We start from the raw sequence: 22,100 nt of genomic DNA, 5'->3' as shown, positions 1-22,100 counted from the left end.
AATGCGCAAAAACTACGGGAGCTCGTCAAATCCAAAAAAGGTAGATTTCTGCAACTGGGTCGGATCGAGGTCGGGCTGCTTTCACACCATAAACGAACCGCACCAGGGTTCGATAGGAACCGCTCCGAGACCACCTCCTCAGCTGGGTCTCGGTCCGCTTGTTTGGTCCGCACCAGAGTTCGAGTGATTGTATTCACACCAGTCAAAAAGGTCTGAACCAAGCATGAAACGAACTTGAGTTCGTTTTAATCGAACTAAACAAGGCAGGTGTGAATACGCCTTGAATGTTTGTGTGAGTGGGGGGTGGTAAGGTCCATGACCAATCTCATTGTTGAATATCACTAACAATTTGCACCTTACAATATGAAAGTAAAAAAAAAAAAAACATTTATTGAATTTTTTTACATTCCACTAGCAATTATGAAAAAAAAAAAATACAACAGAATAAATCACACTTTCATTGTTCAAGCTGGAGCATGAAAAGATGACTCCAGTACTGACTAGCCGAATGGATGGAGATACAGCTGATGACAAAAGAATACCAAGTTGGTATACCAATCTGATTATGTGATGAAAGGAATTTTGCAACAGAATAGAACATAATATTTTCCAATGTAAAGTGTTCAAGTCCCTTTAGTTCAGCTGTCTTATAACTCTGTTGATGTCTTCTGCTCGAGGTCCAGCATCCCCAATTTCTTTCAAGAGCCCAACCTGGTCTCTGGCTGCATGGCGAGCCACTGACAACCGGAATGGCAAGAGGAAATGACTCGCTGCCTTGAAGTTCTTTCCAACCGAATATATTTCATGGATGAGGTCCTCCAGACAGATGATACCATGTTCACCTGATGATTGAAATGAAATGAAAAAGTATTCCATATTTTAATAATCAACATATGCAATATGTGGTTGCTTTATAGCCATAATTTAAAATGAGCTTTAATAAGAGAAGGTGAATAATCTTACCCATATGTTTTTCAATGACAGTGTTGTCAGTGAGAGCAACCTTCCTTTTATTGATCTTTGCTTGTCCTCTCTTTAGGATAAGTTCACGGACCGATTTCAAATTTGGAAACCTTAAAAATTATAAATTGAACCGATATTAGTCAAATAATGGTCAATTCAAATCACCACACCATTAACCAAAAATAGTCACAATTCAAAGAAATATTAAAACATGTATCCAGTGGAAGCTAGTGGAAGCCAAAGGAAGCAGCATTTCCCCCAAGTACATTCAATAGCAGTGCAACGCCATTACTGAATCTGGGCTGCCACTACTGAAATTTCACATGGGTTTTAACATTCCATGTGTTTCCTAAGCATCAGATATTAACATAATTGCAGCTTCAAGAAAACATTGTGGGAGCCTAACAGTCTAACACAATGGAGTTTGATTGCTCCCAAAACGGTAATAAGCACTCACAAGTTTCAGGGGCAATTGGCCAAAGATTGGCTGAGCTATGACGATTGATGTGATTCAAACTGCTAATACAATAACTTTTGTGAGGATTGAAGGAGTGAACATTTGAAACACCTGCCATTTTGTCCATTTATCATGAATCTGTCACAGAGGATCTTCAGACCACTCACTGACTGTAGTGTTTACTATATAGGGCACAGGTGTCAAACTCAAGGCCCGCGGGCCAGATGCGGCCCGCCACGTCATTTCATATGGCCCGCGAGAGCTTTAAGGGTCTGATACAGTATGTGGCCCGCGAGAGCTTAAAAGGTCCGATACAGTTTTTGCGTATAGGCAATACACTGCAATACAATGCACGCATGTGAGACTGACAGGGAGGCAACATCAACCACCTTCCTCTATGATCAGTGCAACTGGCTACATCAGATGTGATAGCAACGTGTGAAAACAAAATAGACCAGTATTTTAAACTATTTTAGCGAACGGAGCGCCTAAATTACGCGCTCGGTTTAGCCTGCCTTTGAAACGCATGATTGTTTGAAGTGCGTGTGCTTCTTTGAGAGGGGAATCGATGTAAGTTGTAAACTACGTGATACGTTTACGTCTACGTTTAAAAGGCATGTATAATTGTGTGTAGTCCTATTATCCAAAAAATCCAGCTCCAAATCCTTGCTAATCGAGCAAGTGATTGTTTGGCCAAAAGCGAAAGTAGTAGTTTGTAGTAATCGCCCTGTTGCTTTGCATTTTCATTTCAGTTTAAAACGAACAACATAGAATCCACACAACACCTTTCAACTTTAAAACTTCAAAGAAAAAGTCCACCGGGACCGTTCGCTTCTACTGTATGTGTATGGAACGGTGTAGGCTAGTGACGCATTTCATATGGATGCACTTTTTGACATGACAGTTAGCCTACTCGTTTGCATCACTTGCTAGATGTAAAACTGCATTTCGTTACTGGTATTTCACTCGTACAATGACAGTAAAGTTGAATATACTCGAATCTAAAAACTCAGAAATATGAAAAAAAAGAATCCATGGCATGATCTCTTCCTGACTGACCAGTGACACTCATTGAAATGTCAAACTGTATGGAACTGACAGTGGTGTTTTGTTTTTACAAAACTTAACAATAATAAGAAAGAACATGTCATGCTGATACCTTTTGCTCTTCTCGATTTTAGAAGTTTTACCGATGCTAAAGATTTTGTGGCTGGTGCTACAAATCTTAGAAGTTACATCTGGCCCTTTGAGGGCAACCATTGGACTGATGTGGCCCTCGGTGAAAATGAGTTTGACACCCCTGATATAGGGGACTAACTAAGGGTGGGGTTGGGCACCAAAACCCAGTTCCATTATGGCACCGATCCCCATGCAAACTGTAGTCAAACATCGAATAACAACGTGGATTTCGGTGCCACTTTGATCTGTTTTTGTTGTTGTTGTTGCTGTTTTTAATACTGGGAATCACTGCACATCATGCGCCCTCTCTAATGTCTAGCTCTGATAGCACCAAATCCTATACTAGAGCCGTAACAATTTAGCTAGTTACATTCCTCTGAACTGTTACCGTAACAGGGGAGCTACACCAGGCGTGTAACTGAAGCGTTCCGTTCGCAACGCGTAAAATCCATTTCAGAAGATGGGTCTATTTTTTTCGAATGTACGCGCCACTGTCGCGTCTGGTGTAGCTACTTCCATTGATTATAGTGATTATTAACTTCTGCAACATACGCTTCGCGGATGGAACGCTTCAGTTACGCGCCTGGTGTAGCTCCCCAGTAATATTCTCATTTCCTTTTGATGTCAGTTAGTTTCATTGAACAATTTAATTTAAAAACCTGTAACTAAGTTTGTTTTCTAGTACCAATTTGCATGTTAAGTAACATTAATCATAAAGTTGGCAAGTCAGTATAGTATATCAAAGCTGAATCAATCTGTGGGCTGCACATTTCTACGGTCTCTGACGTGAAACAGGTTAATCAATATTGTTAATGCTTTCAATATGTAATTATAAAAAACATGTGAAATTACACATTCTGTCCAATGTTATTATTGCCTTTCATCAGGTTCTCACCTCGCTAGGCAGCTTTATCAGCAGTAAACTCAACAGTTTTGTTGCAGAAAGAAATCTCAGGGAACACTATAATACATTTAGAATGAACTCACCCCCAAGCAACATATGGCTCAATGGTCTTCAGCATCTTCAAAGATGATCTGTTGATTCTCATAAAAGTGCCGCTGAAGATCTTGCGAAGTCGAAACATGTGGAGGACTTTCATAACTTTGGGACTGACACCTTTTATCCTGCACACATAGGTAAAATAAGATGTTTTAATAATTATCTATTCAAGTCTGTACAGCTACATCAGAAATGGCTTCATAAGCAAGGAATGGTTTGGAATTTTGGACAAAGGATCTCATTTCCAACTCAGCCAGTGTGATAACACAAAGCCGGTTTTATCACAAAACCGGTTAAGTTAACCCAGGGTTTGCGGTAACTCTAGGTTTTCCGTTCCAAAATGAACACGGCATGTTAGTTACTATAGAAACATAACATAAATAGCCTTCTCCAGCCCTACGTTACCAATCGTGAACCTGCCTCAGTTCACTGCAAACTATTTGCATAGCTCTCCATTTATTTGTTAAGTGTAGTTTTCTGTACAGTTTATGAGATGCTGAGCATAGGGAAAGCTACGGTCTGCCAATCAGTGCATAGTCTGTCTGCGCTGGAGTGGTTAGTGCGCGACTTCATCCGCTTTCCTGGCCACAACTCACGAGGGTCATTAAAATGGAGTTTCACCAACTCACAGGTCACCAATGCTTCAAGTGTCCCCAAGTGGTACAGAAATTATCCTTGCTGTTGACTTTCCATATGGGTATCACTATGATACCATTCGGATACAATATTATGTCATTGGGTGCATTAATGGCACAAGTGCCTATAAAGGCCCCAGCCATATATGAGGCTGATTATGTGAACAGGAAAGGCTATCACAGTATAAATGTTTAGGAAGGTATAGGCTACGCAGCCTATATTGGCCATTTCCAATATCTTCAAGATAGTTAGTTAATCGCTGTCGATTTTATCATGATATGATGCTTCTTACATGATTAGCCTATACTTATGTGGAAGCAAAATTGCCTGGTTTGGTCTACGATGCCAGGATGTAATTTGGGCTATACATTTCAACAGACTGCGTTGCATTATGAACATATCATAGACCTTATATAATTGATGTGCTTGTGCAAGATAGCTCAAAGTTTGTATTTGGTCGTAGCGCAATTCGATGGGTAGCTCCTTGGGGATCGAGGGTATCCATGCCTCCCGACGCTCATCACCCTGTAGGCTACCCTAATCCCGCTCCTGGACCACAGGCAACATTTAACCTGGCACACAGCAGAACCCGCGATTGAAAACACATTTGGGACATTGAAGTCCAAATGTCAATGCCTACGTAGTATAAGAGTGTGTCCGAACGGGCTTGCGTAATTGTTGCATGCAACGCAATGCAATAGTCATACTTTGTTCCCTGTAGTTGGCAGTAGGATAGGCGACGGCAGCGGCGAACTGATATTACCTACAGTAGGTGTCGAAATGTGATGGCCGTTTCTGTCACGCTTTGCGTGATCCACCTCCTGCGTGAAATGTATTACAACTGTATTACAACTTACCGCCACAAGGTGGCAGTACAGTCCGCGGTAGCACTTTAGTGCTTTAGGACTCCTAATTTTTTTCAATAAAAGTAATTCACGAGGCATAGCCTAGGACAGCTTAAAATGACGAGAAGACTCCTAACTCACTAAGACATATTTACAAACCGCTTTTAGTGGAATGTAGGCCTACGTGCGGTTACAGCCGTCATGCGAGGGAATGATTGCATTGCAACTAAGGGATACAATAACGCCACCGACAATCAAAACCACCACTGCATGTAAACTAAATGTAACGTCTCATTGTAGGCCTAAATTAAATTCAATTGTTTCTGCTCTTTGCGAATGTACGCTATGTGCTTTCATACAGATTCATTCAAAGCAGCTGGCAAAGAAACTGCACATGTCGTGTCTGCAATTGAGTAGCTCAATGGGTAGCGTTGCACACTTTGACATGAGGATTCGAGGTTCGCGTCTCACTTGAAGCGCTCTTGCACGGTGTAGTGCAATGTAGGAGAAACGTATCGTTATTTATCATCATCAAACATGGAGAGAAAACGCCAATGAAGAATAAAGCCAATTTATGTAGCCTATTTGCTTAGACAGTGCTGTGCAGAGAATTAGACATTCAGCATTCACTGTTCTGGGCTGTGTTCCTAGAAAGCCTCGTATGCTAACCTGCATCGCAACCTTGAAAGTTCCCTGGATTTGGTGTTTCTAGAAAAAGTAGTTCAAACTCTAAAACTCTCAATTGCAAACAAGGACTGGGCAGTCACACCTGTGGCGTAGACTACCTTGGGAGTTGCGGCTGGTGATGTCGTCAGTGTCAGGAGCGCCTAACCAAAAATCACAAGCGCCCAACCAAAAATCACTAAGTTGATGTTTTTCTTGTGACTCAATGATTGCGCTTTACTGCAGGCTAATATAAGTTAAAAGACCGACTCCCCTGTTGGGCTCATTCTTGCCTACTGTGATGCATGGTGGGGGCAACATTATGTTTTGGGGATGTTTCTCTTCAGCGGGGACTGGGCAATTGGTCAGGATAGAAGGGAAAAATGGATGCTGCCAAGTACACCCACATTCTTGAGGAAAACCTGCGTCCCTCTCCTAGACAGCTGAGGATGGGGAGGTCATTCGCCTTCCAACACGACAATAATCCTAAACATACTGCCAAAAGAACAAAGCAGTGGCTTAAGGATAGGATGGTGAATATCCTTGAGTGGCAAAGTCAGAGCCCTGACTTAAATCCTATAGAAAATCTGTGGATTGACTTGAAGAGAGCAGTCCATCGCCATTCCCTACAGAATTTGACTAAATTTTAACATTTCTGCATGAAAAATTGGGCAAAGTATTAAGTCAGGGGTATGATGACTTTTTCAACCCTGTTATTCTAGTTTTAAATTTTTTATTAATTTTCAGAACTGTTGACTTTTTTTCATTATTTTGATGTTGTACAGCTAAATTTGTCAATAAAACTGGAAAAGATTTTTTTTTTTTTAATGGGTTTTGATTTCAGGCTGTAAGACAAAAAAAGTAACTATTTCAAAAGGGTATGATGACTTTCTATAGGCACTGTATCTATCTATCTGATGATCCCATCGAGATCCGTAACACTGACATTCCTAACTGACAAATACATTTATATATTCATCATTATGAACTTCACTTGTGTGCGTCAAAGTTATAATCCACACTTTCTTTGTGTTCAGAGTTGTTATTCACAGAGTTGTTATTCATAACTTGTTATTCACAGTTTCACTTGGGAGACTCACAGGAAAGTTATGCACCTGGTAAAGATAAGACATTTAGGGAGTTAGGATGGAGCTCTCGACTGAAGGTCATTCTCATGTGTTTTGATCTGCTTGTTAAATAAAAGAACTGTCTTGTGTCCAAGAGCTCACAGACTGTTTTGGAGAGGGGAGACTTCTCCTCTCTGGTCACTCTCTCCTCTTGGCACCAGAGTAGTTAATGAAAATTATGCTACTTGTCTGGTTCTTGTGTCTTTAATATTGGGAAGATTTTCCTGACACTAACCCTGCTCACAAGTGCCACCTGGTGGTTGTTTGGGTCATTGCAGCTTCACTAGGGAAAAATCAATAAAATAAGCGTGATTCACACGTGAGGTCTCGTGAGGATCTCACGTGAGGCCGGCCAATTGAATTCAACACCTACTGTAGGTGTCCCAACAGGAGTGCATGGAGTGTGTTTCTCTGTTTACGTTTCAGGCAGTACTACTAAACGGAGAAAAATTGAAAAATTCTGCCGCTGCTGAGAAACTAGTCCCTCAAAATGTATTGCAATCACTGACCTATATCACACTGGCTAAGGTGGAAATTAGGTCCTATGTCCAACATTCTCAACTACCCCTTCAATACGATTCTCTTACTCTCTGATTCGGACAACAAATGCCAGGCTGTTTTTAGGTGATGGCAGGTCAACAGGAGGTCTGTGATTGGCTCTTTGAAGACGTCTTTCATCACGGTGTTGTCTTTTTCCATGCTTGAGGAAATCTTCCAAACGCTTGAACCGCAGAGGTCTTCCTTTCTGTACCTGATCACAACAACAACAAAAAAGTGAAAATGAATGCTACAACATACTCTATAAAATGCATTGCTAGACAAATGGTACAATAGTGAGGGGAATTGTGTTATTTTAGGAACGATTCATATAGATTTTTGCAACTAGTGTTTTTTTACTTGCTAGGACCCCATTGAATACAAAACAACCTGTTTCCAATTTTTTTCATCATTTTTAATGACAAAATTCAAAATAGCGGTCAATATATGCAGAAAAATCACAAAAAATAACATATAGTATAGTAATTCCGTGACTATTCTCTGGCAAATATATTTTGTTGACTGATTTGACTTCTATACACCCTATACATCTCATTTTGAGATTTAGACATCCTCTTGGCCCTGAAATCCAAGATGGCCACCATCTGGTAGAGCAAAAACATCATTTTTAATACACAAATGAACTTTTTAACCAGAGCACCTACAATGATGCATGAAGACAGTTTTTGTGGTAAATTGACCATAAGGATTGTGATTTTGACATTATTTTGACATTAGCTCATTGTTTTGACCCCAAAACCCAAGATGGCCACCATCTGGGAAGGCACAAATGTGACGTTTAGAAGAAACACTGCCTTTGACACCATAGATCATGACATACTACTTGATAGGCTTGAACATACCATAGGCATCAAAGACTCAGCACTCACTTGATTAAGATCATACCTTACCAACTGTCGACAATTTGTACTGGTCCATAACGAACCATCTACCCAGATTATGATAAAATATGGAGTGCCTCAAGGCTCAGTACTGGGGCCCCTCTTATTTTCCCTGCATTATGCTTCTCCATGGTTCTTAAATTAGGAAACATGACATTCATTTCCATTCTTATGCAGATGATACACAATTATACTTTTCCATAAAGCCTGATGAATTAACCCTGTTAGGCAAACTTGACACAATCATGTATAAGAGATATAAAAACCAGAGCACCTAAAATGATGCATGAAGACATTTTTGTGGTAAATTGACCATAAGGATTGTGTTTTTGACATCCTTTTGACATTAACACATTGTTCTGACCCCAAAACCCAAGACAGCCACCATCCAAGAAGTTTAAAGTAATAGAAGAGTAGTCCGAATCAGAGCATTCTGCCTCACTAGACTCTGAATCACCACTATCTGATGAAATTCTACTCTGCACATCATCATTTTCATTTTCTTCCCAATCATACTCGCACTACTATCTTCCGTGCTGTCTTCAACTGCCCTCAATGCAGGTAGATGAGTTGGAAGAGCAGGTATTGTATTGCGGACAGGGCGACAATGACCATCCACCAACTCCCATCCATGTCTGATGGGATGGTGCTCAGGGAGGGATGGCGTGCTAGATATGCCAAGTAGTTGTCACAGAGGCAGTGTTGGCACAAGCTATCTTCATCTGGGGTGAGACTGATAGATGATTTATTTTTCATGCTCTTCCACTTCACTGCACCTGCCTCTGCCATGGTGCTACTCTTGTGGTACTCTTGTGACCACAGATGACATGTCTTGTGAACTTGGATACTTCCTGCAACACTTCCTCCTCAAGGTCAAGGCTAAAGCATTTAACACATTGCTTTGTAGCGTAAGTAACATGGGCATCTACACAAATTGATATGAGGCTACCTGACTGACATTGCACAAACTGTTGATGCAGAGATTGTTTACTCTGGTGGCCCCCACTGTACTAACTTGTGAACCCAGCAACCAATGCAGAACTTCTGCTTTCACCAGTCTGAGGCAAACACTATCATCTCAACACTATCATCTTCTCCACTTACGCAATGCTGCGAGAATCAGGCTATCATGGACCTGTTGTCCTTGATTCTGCTGGTAATGATGCCTATGTCGAACCAGCGTTAATCTCAAAGCAACTTTCTGGTATGCTCTACATCAAGAGAAAGTAGAATATGGTAGCCTGCAGTGATCTGATAACTGACAAGATGGTAGACTGCATTGTGCAGCTGCACTGTATGATCGGATGTGATCCTAACTGGATTCTGTGGCAAGGATAAGAATTCAGTGTATGACCAGATGGCAAAGAACCCTGTGCAATAGCTCTCACAGTGTGGAGATAGCCTTGACTTTGAGGATGAGGTGATACAGGAGGTGTTACAAGTTCACGAGACAGATCATCTATGGTGACCACAAAAGTAGCACCATGGCTGAGGCACATGCAATGAAATGGAAGAGCATGAAAAAAATGATAATCTCCCTCCAGATGAAACCAGAACCTCCAGAAACACTATATTGCCAAAAGTATCAGGTCTTGACTCGCATATGAACTTAAGCGACATCCCATTCTTAATCCACAGGGTTTAATATGATGTTGGTCCACTTTTTTCAAATATCTAACTGATACTAACAGCTTCAATTCTTCTGGGAAGGCTTTCACACAATGTTTAAGAGTGTGTGAATTTTTGACCATTCTTCCAGAAGCGTATTTGTGAGGTCACACACTGATGTTGAACGACGAGACTGGTCTTTGCTCTAATTCATCCCAAAGGTGTTCTATTAGGTTGAGGTTAGGAGGTCAAGTTCATCCACACCAAACTCGATCATCCATGTCTTTATTGACCTCGGTTTCTGCATTGGTGCACAGTCATGTTGGAACAGGAAGGGGTCATCCCCAAATGGTTCCCACAAAGTTGGGAGCATGGAATTGTCCAAAATCTCTTGGTCAATGCTGAAGCATTCAGAGCTCCTTTCATTGAAACTAAAGGAACATGGAGATTAATTAGAGCGGAGGCTGACTCCCAAATGCGCTTCTGAAAGAATGGTAAAATATTCCCATAACCAGACTCCTAAACCTTATGGAAAGCCTTCCTAGAAGAATTGAAGCTGTTATAGCTGCAAAGGGTGGACCCTATGGATTAAGAATGGGATTTAATATGCAAGTCAAGGCATGTGACCCAATACTTTTGGCAATATACTGTAGTATAGCAACTGATCAAACAGGGTGATTATTAAGATACATTTTCTTATTATAGCTCAGGGGAGGCTATTCCTATACTAACTCCTATCCAGTAAAGATACATCCCATGTCTCTTACATATAGTGTAGTAGTAGGCATGTGATGTAGTCTACTTTAATGACCTTTTGAACTCTTTTATAAAAGTCCATGTCTGACCACACAAGTGCTGGTTCATTTTCCTGGTGGTCCCCTGCCATCAGATCGTTAAGATTACAGAACTGAGTTCTTCCTGAAAAAGCTCACGTTTCATTTTGTTTATTGTTTCCGAGTAACAAGGGCTGTGCTAGTATATTAATTCAAATGATAAAATGTTCAGAGGTGGTCAGAAATGACCCACAGAAGAAACTTTTCAATTTTGGGAGTGATCCGTATCACCGTCGGGGTTCTGGAGGCGTTTATGTTTTTCGCTTTGTGGTGTAATGGCATGGTATGACCACGTGGTGGCGATCTGAATAGTTTAGTTTCAAATGTATGACAACCTAGGTAGAGCGATACAGGTGGAAGTCTGCGGAAGTGCTTTTCTAGTTAGGTTATGTGAAGGAAACATAATCAGTCAACGGGTATGCAAATAAAAGTACCATAATAACATAATGGTGGTTACACCCATTATTGGTTGATTATCATGAGACTCATGTTACTAATGGTCATATTTAGTAATTCAATTATTTAGAAAATGTATATATATATATAATGATTATACCTAATATATACCATATGTCCATTTGAAATGTTTAAAAAGGCGATTATTTGCCATTTTTGGTGATATATCCGCCATCTTGGATTTCGGGCCTGTGCAGCCCGGGAAAAAATCGGAAACAGGTAGTTTTGCAAACTATAGGGTCTGAGGAAGTGAAAAAACATAATTTGCAAAAATCTATATGAAATGTTCCAAACACTTTATTTTGCTACATATCGCCCTACACTACAAATTGCAATGCAATGCACTGTATTGTTATTCAAGCATTCAAGGTTTTTATTTGTCAAATACATAGATACTGGTTAAGTCAGAATCAAGAGGGGTCTTAAGGCATATTTGATCAATATGCACTTAGTCTATTAGCCCGTATGGCTATGGTTTATAAAATATAGTAGAGATGCACCGATTGCAATATTTTGGCCGATTCTGATTTCCGATTTTTCATAGATTTTGACCTGCCGATACTGATTTTAGCCGATTCCGATTTCATTTCTTCTAACCACTTTACAGCACACTCAAATAGCTATTTTCTATCTTTTCTTTAATAGAACATGCTAATATGGAAATGAAATCAACTTATAAATAATGGAATGGCTGGTAAAAAAATGTGAGCAGACTGATTCTTCTTCTATTCAAGGCTAATTTCAGCTGCAGTATCAAACTATAATGCTTCCCAGTGTGGGACATTCATTTCACACACTAACAGAAATGCACTGTATGGGACACCTCTTTTTTTATTCTCACATTCAATATCCAACTGTAAATATCTTCAGAATACTGATAAGTGTATAACTGGAAAGTTAGGTGTGCATATAGGTGCTACATAAGCTGAGATGTTTATACTGGAAAATGACAACAACAAAAAAAAACTAACAGCCAATTCACCTTTGGCTAAGTCCCGCCTATCGAACGCGGATGAGCCAATGGCAGTGCAGTAGCTCCGCACATGAAGATAGAGTCCGACAGTTTCACGTTATGGCTTCATAGAAATGCATTGGGAGCCACAATTTTTTTCCGGTTTTATAGGATTATATAGGATGTAAATTGAAAAAGAACGGGCAGACGAAATGTGTGGGATTAACGCAACACCGATACACAATGATGGCTTTCAATATTGATTATACTTATTTTGTAATTATGTTAAATTAGATTAAAGTCTCTTCTCCCAGCTGCTCCCTATTTTAAGCAAAGGGTTACTCTGTAGCAAACCGTAATGAAACAGCTCCACCACATCTGTTGATTAAGCCACACAGTCAACTCAAAGTAAGTAATATAAACAAGGATGCAAGATAAACAAGGATGTTCTCAGCACTGTCAGCATTGTGTATAATATGATTGTCACTCAGAGGAGACTCATAGATAACTAACGTTAGTATAGTTAGCTAACCGCTGCTACGTGCTTGCATCAGAAAAGCTGTGCACAGTAGTGTACCATTTAATCACCATACATTAATAAAGTTGTCATTTCGCAATGTAGACTATGTTTCCGTTTATTTGCAGTACCAGTTCCTCACATGACATAGCCAGGTGTCTTTGTAGGCTAACATGCAGGCAAGTCTATCTAGCACAGCTAGCTATTAAAATCAGTGAGTCCCATTTTTCCCCTGTCTTAAGTTTGTCACGCAACAAACCTAGATATTCATTTGTATTCATGTGTCTCCATGTCGTACTGGTGTTGTTCAACAGATTCTAAATGAAATACAGTTCCGTGGCTCTGTAAAAAAGCCTCATGGGTCTCTGAACTCCGGTCTGAACTCCGGTTAGACCTTTACTGTCTATGGGTTAGACTGACGGACTTCTCAACAGTAACGAAGGGGGGCGGGGCTTAGCCAAAGGTGAATTAGGCCTACATGCGTTCTCAGGCTACACTCGTCTTTGAACTTTCGCGATTGCTTGCGGATACAAAGGAAGTGTCCATATTTGGATTGCACACCGTTATACAGGAGAAACGCAGCTTTCCAATGACCCCACGAAGGACATGTTTTATCACGGTCGCGGTAGTGTATGAACCGTTAGAATGCTAACTTTTGGTGAATTTAGAAGAACTATAGCCTATCCTACAGGCGTGAGTAGACAAAAGGTAATGAAATAAGCACCTAAATGTGTAAATCGGACTTTGTTGTTGTAGTAGTGTGAAAGAATACATGCTAAGGTGGCAAACCAAAGCAAAACAATGTTTACACCTGCCGTGTCTCGCTCTAAGTGGAGATATACTACTCCTAGGCTACAGTAGGCTATGTCACTGCTTGTTGACATCATATTATCATGTTGTAGTATAGCCTATGGTCGCTAAAGTTTGATTCTTTTTAATGTCACAATCGGTTATCTGTTCAGCTGCGCTTGTGGTTCAGATGTGGGCACGCAATTAGCGGCAGGGACGGGCAGTGATGGGCGCTGTGTACGCAGCCTAGTGAAGTGACAGCTCAGTAAACAATATGGCAATATGACACAATATGGCAAAGCACAGCGTTTGCTGCATAGAAAAACTCAATATTAGCGCTTTATCTAGCCCTCACTGCTGGCCTTTGCTAGCTTCATCAACTATGCTAACTCAGCTCTGTGATGTTGTTACAATTACGTGCGAATGCATTTGACCAGCATAAAATCAGCAGGTCTCAGACTGACCGGCCGGTCGCCGGTCATGGCCGATCACGTCAAAATCGGCCGATTCCGGTCACCAGCCGATCTATCGGTGCATCTCTAAAATATAGTGTTGTTTTGTTTTCATTAAGCCATTGATTAAATTGACATTGTTGTTTAAATATGGCTTAACATGTCATATTTAATATAACTGGCCAATCCTGCATGCATAACAGCAACAAAACTGAGTTAACAGAATAGCATAGCGTCTCGTCATAAAAGCGGTGTGGCTGCTTTAAGAACAGAGGGCTCCCTTTTTTCCACCGTGAAAACTCATATGCAAAATGACGGGCTGGCGGCTGAGTTAAAATTAGTGAGCTTTTAGTCTGTAAATATTATATAGCTGTATTTTGTGCGTGCATGTTGCCCGCCTACCAAGTGCTGGTCATTTTACTAGTGGAGACACAAATCAATTTGGCCTTCTGTTCCAAACCCTGCTGAACTGAGCAGAACTGAACTAAGCCAGTAGTTGGAAACAAGTCTTAACTCATTGGCTCCCAGCCATTTTCGGTGCAGAGCGCTCCATACTGCCAGACGTTTTACAGAATTTTGACTGTTTTTCCAAGATCCACCGAACGGTTAGCTTTATGACTATGTAGACACCGAAGGTACCAAATGAAAGAGTAGACACTCTTTCATCAAGAAAAAACGGTTTGTTTCTATCGTTTTCCGTTCTTTAGTAATCGTCAGTAGAACATGAGTTAGTTTTGCTAAAAACACCTGTTTTTGACCAAACATGGAGAAAACGATCTTTTTGTGAAAATCAACTTTTTAATGTTGCAGTTCAGTAGTATGTCAACCACGATTGCACTGTTATCTCGTCAGTCTCGTCAAGGTCGGTAGACTTACCAAGCTAGCAAGCTAGCACTAGCAAAGTTGTTGTTAGTCTATGTGGCAATATCTAATGTAAATGGATCATACCGTTCACGTGTTTTCCATCCTTGATGTAACAAGTAAGCGTATTTATTCCCTGCACCGCGTGCAAACTAGATCCACTGTGGTCGATCTTCAGTGTGTTTACTTGTTGTATGTCTCTCTGCATGTGCACTCTGCAGGCAGATACTAATCATCCAAATGGCAGTGCTGCCATCTAGCGGTTCGGATCGCTAGTACAGTCTGTTTACAAGCCTGAAACAATGCCAGATGGTTCCCAAGCCCACCCATGAGCCCTCCCCATCGAAAAATGATTGAATGAGTTAACAGACTTACCTTCCTTTTTTGAAGAAGTGCAAGTTTTGCTTCTGTTGCTTTAATAGCTCGATATGCTTTCCTTTTCTTCAAAAGGTTCTCAGGAACCAGTTTGATCACCTTAGGAGATCTGACCAAATAGGACAGGATAAACAAGAAATTAGGACACAAATATTGACACCTGAATTAAATTAAAACAGAATTGTAGTGCTGGGCGGTATGACCAAAAATAACGGTATTTTTGGCTTCATGGTTTAGAACACATAACACATTTTCATGCATAATCAGGTGTTCATAGCATTTTCTACTGGTTGAGACTAGAGATGCACCGATATGGAATTTTAGGGCCGATAACGATAACCGATATTTATCGGCTTGTTGTGGCCGATACCGATACGATAACCGATATTACTGTTGGAGAACAAATATTCAAAAATAAATTCAAAATTCTAAAATAAAAATTTACATTTAATGCATAATTTAATTGCAGTAATTGTATACCACCAGTGATGGACATAACTCATAATAGTCCTCAGTGGTACAGCAGTCAACAACAATAGCCTGGGCCTATGCGTGGCTCCTTTAAGTGAACATGACGTCATTGAGGTGCCAGTGCATGAGTGGCAAGGGACAGTGCATGAATTGTTCTCATATGGAGTAAACACTCAATGCAGATATGGCTAGAAGCTGTGAAAAATCTAGCGACCAAATCAGAGTCTCATGGGAAACGTATGTATAGTTTTAGCAGCGGTTAATTAAATAAAGCTGCAACTCCTCGGACTGTATCTTGTTGTAGGCTAATTGATTCCCAATGTACCACCTCCAGCCGAACCACAAAAAAAGACGGCCAAATTAGCGGAGTGCTGTCCAGTGAAAGTAACTTCTGTTGCGCACAACATGTAGTGCTGCAGCGGTAATATTACAAAACCCAACCGAATGAAATGCAAATATAACACTTAGAACTACTTATCTACGGATTTGTTCCACCAAAAACTTTGCTTGTCTCCCCGACTAGCGCGGCAGTACGTGCAGACATAACACACCAGCAAAACAATTCACTTCTGAGTAGGCCGAGTTTCGCTCTCTGCTTAGGCTAAAATGAAGATCGTTCAAGAGAGGATTTTTGGCTGCATAGATAGATTAAACGCAGATCTTGTTAGAATGGTGAAATACATCCACACAGCTGGCATTATTTTCAGGAAGAAGTAGCCAACCAAGCTCAAGAAGCATGCAGCCAGAAGGGCCTTGTGTAGTTGGGAAAATTAGGGCTTTAAAAAATATCAGCGCAAATTATCGGCCGAAATTCTGTTACATTAAAAATGTCACTTATCGGCCAATAATATATCGGCCGCCGATATATCGTGCATCTCTAGTTGAGACAAGAATTTCTGCAGTAGATAGACTTAAAATGGTCTATTTTACTGGCATGATGAGTGAATATTGTAGAACAATTCCACCCTAGTAGTGATACAGGTTTGCATGGCTCCAAAAAATGATGCTGTTTACAAAGAGGAGCCAATCATGATCCTAATGTAATGTAAAAAATCCCAGGTACATTACACCGTATTCAAGTAAATCTAAAAAGAAAATATACAACAAGTTTGACTCTGTGAGGAGGCTTTGCATTAATATGGGCTTTGACTACTTTTGACAATTGAAAATTAAACTTCCGATAATTGCTTTCTCTGTTAACCCATTAAGGCCTAAAGCGCCTGGAAAAAAAGCCTGTATTTAGTTACACCTTCACAAAAATAAAACATGTACTGTGTCAGTGCAGGAACAGCACTATTTCATCAGAAACGAGTGCATATTCCACAGCTTGTCATTCTGATTGACATCTGTTGACTGGTTATATATTGTTAGCATGGTCAGAATTTACTGATAGGCTTACACAAGCTGTAATAGTTTCAAAAAGTGACTGTGTTTACTATATTCCAAAAATGTAGGCAAATTGGGGCCACCACCTTGACGCTATCAGTAATATTGAATAATGTGTGATCATTGACAGTCCTGGTGATCCTAGTCTCTGCTTGACCCTCCACACACACACACACACACACACACATACAAAATGATGGCTTGTCATGTTTCTATTTCATATTTTGAATTCATAAACTCCATATATTGTGTTAATAGTTTATAGTATTTTATGATCTGCATAATTACTTATAGCTAAAAAATATTCAGTAATTTCAAAACTATTGCACTTGTCTTGACGTTACAGTGGTGATATGTACTGTAGGTCTAATTGAGTGCCTGTCACTTTTTTTTTTTTTTTTTTTTAAGTATATTTTTTGGCCTTTTTGCCTTTATTATATAGGACAGTGAAGAGGTAGACAGGAAACAAGTGGGAGAGAGAGATGGGGTGGGATTGGGATATGACCGCAGGCCGGATTCGAACCTGGGTCCCCATGGGCACTCGGACCCGTAAATGGTACGGGCGCTGTAGCCTGCTGCGCCACAGCGCCCCAAGTGCCTGTCACTTTAAGAGGAACGTGAAAGTTAATTAGATTTCATTCTCAAGGTTTTCGGCTAGAGGAAAATAATCGCGCATAGTCTCATGATATGTTTTCATTATGTTTCCGTCATTAGATAAAATAAATGTTCGAAAAACTAACCAGCCAAAGAAAATATGCCTGGGATATGCGTTTTGCAATGTTGATTTCTATGATTTTGGTGAGTACTACATTAATTATAGAACGTGCACATTAAAAAGACTCAGAGTGCTACATGATACAACACACGTCTTGTGGTGATGTTCCGCCTTTTAAAAGCAGGTGTAGCCTAATCCGAATCAGGGTTAAATCCATCAATTAGATAAACAGAGTCAGTAGGGTATCAGTTTTGTAACCTACCAGCCCTATGTCAAATGCAAGCAACATGAGGGTGGGAGCGCACCAAAGTCAATAATGAACGAATCCGAGAAACTCCTCAAAGTCATACCTTCCGATATCTCCTCGCTATCAAAGTCCTCCACGGGTGTTCGAAAATTTTAAAAACAATGTCACGAGGAACAAGACTACACGACACTCCCTCGTGTCTATTCTGATGCATTTCATTGGCCCAGAGGCCGATAACTGATGCAAAAAAAACCCTTAAATGCTAAAATTGACGTATACGCTTTCCCGGCTTCAATGGTAGAACGACGCAACAGCGCTCCCGGCCTTAATGGTAGAAATGCGCCAATGCTTTCCCGGCCTAAATGGGTTAAATAGGCCTATTAGAAACATGCCGCTTTGTGTTGTTTACATAACATTAGCTAACGTTACTAGCGATCCTTTTATTTTTTGCTCTAGCATGCCCAAAATGACATGAAATGGGTTTTCATCAATTTTCAAGCTTTAATATCTTCAAAACCGTTCACCACATAGGGACAGTTTAACGCAATACACAGAGCATACAATGGAAGTTGTTAGAACTGACTTGTGAACGTCAGCTCAGCTGGCTACTTTAAGGCAATGCAAGAACTTTTCACTCCCAGTGTTAGCATGGGAAGGCTATTGTTATTTAGTTGTGATCAGAGCCATAGAGAGAGAGTTGCGACTGAATGGCTGAGGGTGGGTACTTCTGGATTAGTGCTGCCACTAACGACTAATTTTCTAACGATTAATCTTTCGACTAATTTTTCGATTAGTCGATTAATCTAAACGACTATCTTTTTTTTTTAAATCAAGTTTTCGTTGTTTTGTTGTGTCCATTTTATTTTTAACTTAGCTGAAGGGCCAAAACATGACATATAGCCATAGATATAGATATGCATATCAATATTAGCCTACTTTTGTTAGAAGCTCATTAAGGCCTATGTAGCCTTTTAACATTCTAAGCATAGGCCAGATAGCATTTGTATGTTATGTTATTTTAATGATAATAATGACAAAGTCATTTTGTTAAATACAGTTAATATAATGCGGTTTAATTAATTTATAAATGGTGCATTGTCACTGTAAGGCTCTTGCCGGCTCCACTCAATGGCTACTGTACCTATGGCTATGCCTCTCACAGTTTATAAATTGTCAGGAGTGGAACTACTGTTGTCTTCGCGTTTTTTCTTTTAAAGGTTTCTAATAAAAAAGGAGATATCAGTAATCATCAACGACAAGCCAGCTGGATCCAGCGGCGCTCTCTCTCCCTTTTGTGCTCGCTCAACGCGTTCCCAATCAAATGAGTAACATGACGTAAATTAGATCTGTTGCAATGGAGATTACAACGAGTATAATCACATGCTGTTTTGACATTGACATTGCAAACATTCTCTAAAATAAGAGTGTAAAGCAGTTTGCTGTAACGTTAACCACATCGTTGCTGGGAAAAATAGTGCGTGGCGGGCTGGATCTATGATAAACTAATGAATCCTCTGCAAGCCGCATTAAAGTGCTTGGCGGGCCGCAGTTGGCCCGCGGACCGTAGTTTGGACACCCCTGCTAGGCTATAGTACAGGCTACTGATACTATGGGCATAATTCACCATACTGTTACTCAGATGTATCCCCTTACTTAACTACACGCTTGTGGTAAGTGTATTCTGTGTTGTGAGTTAGTTAGGCTACAATCTGAGATGCGTTCCACACGACGCGTCAATTTATTTTGTTCTGTGTTAAAGATGCCTTCTCTATAATGACGCGCACCTTGATTGTTGATATCACGGGCGGCATCATGTTTGTCTCAACGGTTTTATTTATCAAACTATAAACAACACGCCGTTGCGTTGTCAGTGTGAAACATTCTTCACTTTATCTATTGCAATTTCCACAATACCATATTAGTCAGAGTCGACTAGCCTACTAGCTCAGCTCCCCCCGCTTAGCCCTGCCTAATGAATCCTGCTGAAAGCAGGCAAGCACGCAGGCTATGCTGCTGGTGTTAAAAACATTATTGCCAACAAGTTACTGCCTAAATTACTCATCAAGTCTAAGTAGCCTGTTGAACATCCAAAGACAGCCATTGTGCTTCTCAAGAGTGAATAACAGAATAGGGCTGGGACAACGCATCAACTTAATCGATTAGTTCTACGCAAAAAATACGTCGGTTCAAAATATGCGAATCGATACGTCGTCAAAATCAAAACAAGGTTGGCGGCAACGTGAGTGACTCCTCAGACTTTCAAAAGTGCAAGGCAGCACGGACTCTTTCCTCTGCAGCGTTTCTCCAACTATGGGCCGCGGAGCTAGCCTGGCAAGCCAAACTAGGGTGCGTCTAGATTTCTAGGCTACCGCGGAGCTACACTGGTCCTTAATGTAGAGACTGCGTCCGTGAGGCCTGGAGTGAATTGGGGTTGGAGCAACCGCGGCCCGACAGAAAAAGAAAACAAAAGTTTCAGGAGGAAATACTTGCTAATTCGATGTGATTAAACACAGAGCAACACAATTAAGTGTTGTTATGAGCGTTCATTGAACGCATGCATGCATGTGCGTGTTTGCGCGACAGAAACTGAAACTAATCGGTAACGTTGGTGGCAAGTTCCGCTTCAACCTGTTGGAAGGCTGTTTAATTCTTTAACACAACATTTAATAGAACAACGTGGATTCTTGAAACCGAGCAGAGTATAGTATAGTTCAGTCAAATTATAATATGGTCAAAAGATGGTAGCTTTAGTCTTTCATTTCAAAATCTCCAGGGGCCTCATTTATAAACGATGCGTACGCACAAAAGAATGCGTACGCCTCGTTCTACGCAAGCTTTGGTATTTATAAAACGTGAACTTGACGGGAAAATGTGCGCACCTCCACGCAAGCTCTGACCCATGCGTACGCACAAAAAAGGGAAAAGCAGAAACTGCGACCTCAGGAGGAAACAGGTACAACGACCCGAAATTGGTTCAATAATTGAAGTTTAACACAAGCATAACATCGCGTAATGACGCGCATCAATGACATAATTGCCTTAACCTAATCCTGTTTAAAATCTAAAACGTGGTTGATTGTTGTTTCGTGCGCCCGTCAAAAATTCCATCTTATTTGATGCGAGAAAGACATGCTGATAGGCTATACCTATGTATGTTTTGTTAATTATCCACTTATGGCTTTCATGCATGTTTTGTTATTTGTCAATAATCAAGGCTCAAACATGTTGCTTGTTAGCTTGCAAATGGTAGGCTATATACAGTAAGTGCTGACGTGCATCGGCTTTCTTGCCACTGGCTGAATCGAGAACTGGCTGACCGGACTGGAATAGCCAACCTTCAGCCGAATTTTGCCAGACGTGTTAGGAGGTGTAACTGCTTCATCACCAAAATACATCAACTTTCCTTACATGGTGAACAGGCAAATAAAAATGCAGTCTAATTTCCCAAATGTGATCCGTGCTATTGACTGCAATCATATTGCTATAAGACCACCGAGTGAAAATAAATGTGCCTTTGTTAACAGGAAGCATTTTCATTCCCTCAATGTCCAAGTTATATATGTGACACGGACATGTTGCTCACAAATGTTGGCCTGATTCATATTGAGACATACTGTAGCAGCGTTGGGCGCAGACTGAATGCTGGAGCTGTGCGCGATGCTTCTACTGTAGGTGCGGGCGAATCGTGTTTAAATCCTGTGTGTAAAAGAATTTGTAGCAATTTTTCGACCATTTCTAAACATTCACCCTTTACTCATTCAAGTTATGTTGTAGGTGACAGTGGATATCCGCTGAAACGGTGGCTGCTCACGCCATTTATGAACCCACAAACAGTCAATGAAGTTGCGTTTTTTGTCTTTCCCGCTGTTTTTGGCATGTTGTCCACAGACATCAATATTCATTAAGGGCGTTTCGCTGAATATTTATAAGCAATTATGGGTGTGTCTTGAGGTACGCACAGGTGCCGCAAATGTAGAGTAGAGCTTGATTTATAAAGGGAAATTGGCGTGGAACGTGCGTGCGCACGGTTTTATAAATCAGAATATTTCTGTGGGCACGCACTTTCTGAGTTTTGAGCGCACGCCATCTTCTGGCGTACATCCTGCGCAAAGTTTTATAAATGAGGCCC

The 22,100-nt window shown here is 40.6% G+C and overlaps 1 protein-coding gene across 1 annotated transcript in view; it reads right to left on the bottom strand.

Moving 5' to 3' along the window:
• Positions 1 to 369: 369 nt before the first annotated feature.
• The window catches only part of rpl7l1 (ribosomal protein L7-like 1), a 23,406-nt gene continuing 1,675 nt past the window's right edge, over positions 370 to 22,100 (bottom strand). The window contains exons 2-6 of the mRNA XM_062551015.1: positions 15,153 to 15,261; positions 7,458 to 7,621; positions 3,587 to 3,724; positions 964 to 1,073; positions 370 to 842 (exon numbers count right to left, since the gene is read on the bottom strand). Coding sequence (XP_062406999.1) covers positions 634 to 842; positions 964 to 1,073; positions 3,587 to 3,724; positions 7,458 to 7,621; positions 15,153 to 15,261 — 730 coding nt within the window. The 3' untranslated portion in view covers positions 370 to 633. The remainder of the gene's footprint in view (positions 843 to 963; positions 1,074 to 3,586; positions 3,725 to 7,457; positions 7,622 to 15,152; positions 15,262 to 22,100) is intronic.

This window comes from Sardina pilchardus, chromosome 12, assembly GCF_963854185.1.
Source record: "Sardina pilchardus chromosome 12, fSarPil1.1, whole genome shotgun sequence".
NCBI lineage: Eukaryota > Metazoa > Chordata > Actinopteri > Clupeiformes > Clupeidae > Sardina > Sardina pilchardus.
This window is presented reverse-complemented; position numbering and strand designations above follow the sequence as displayed.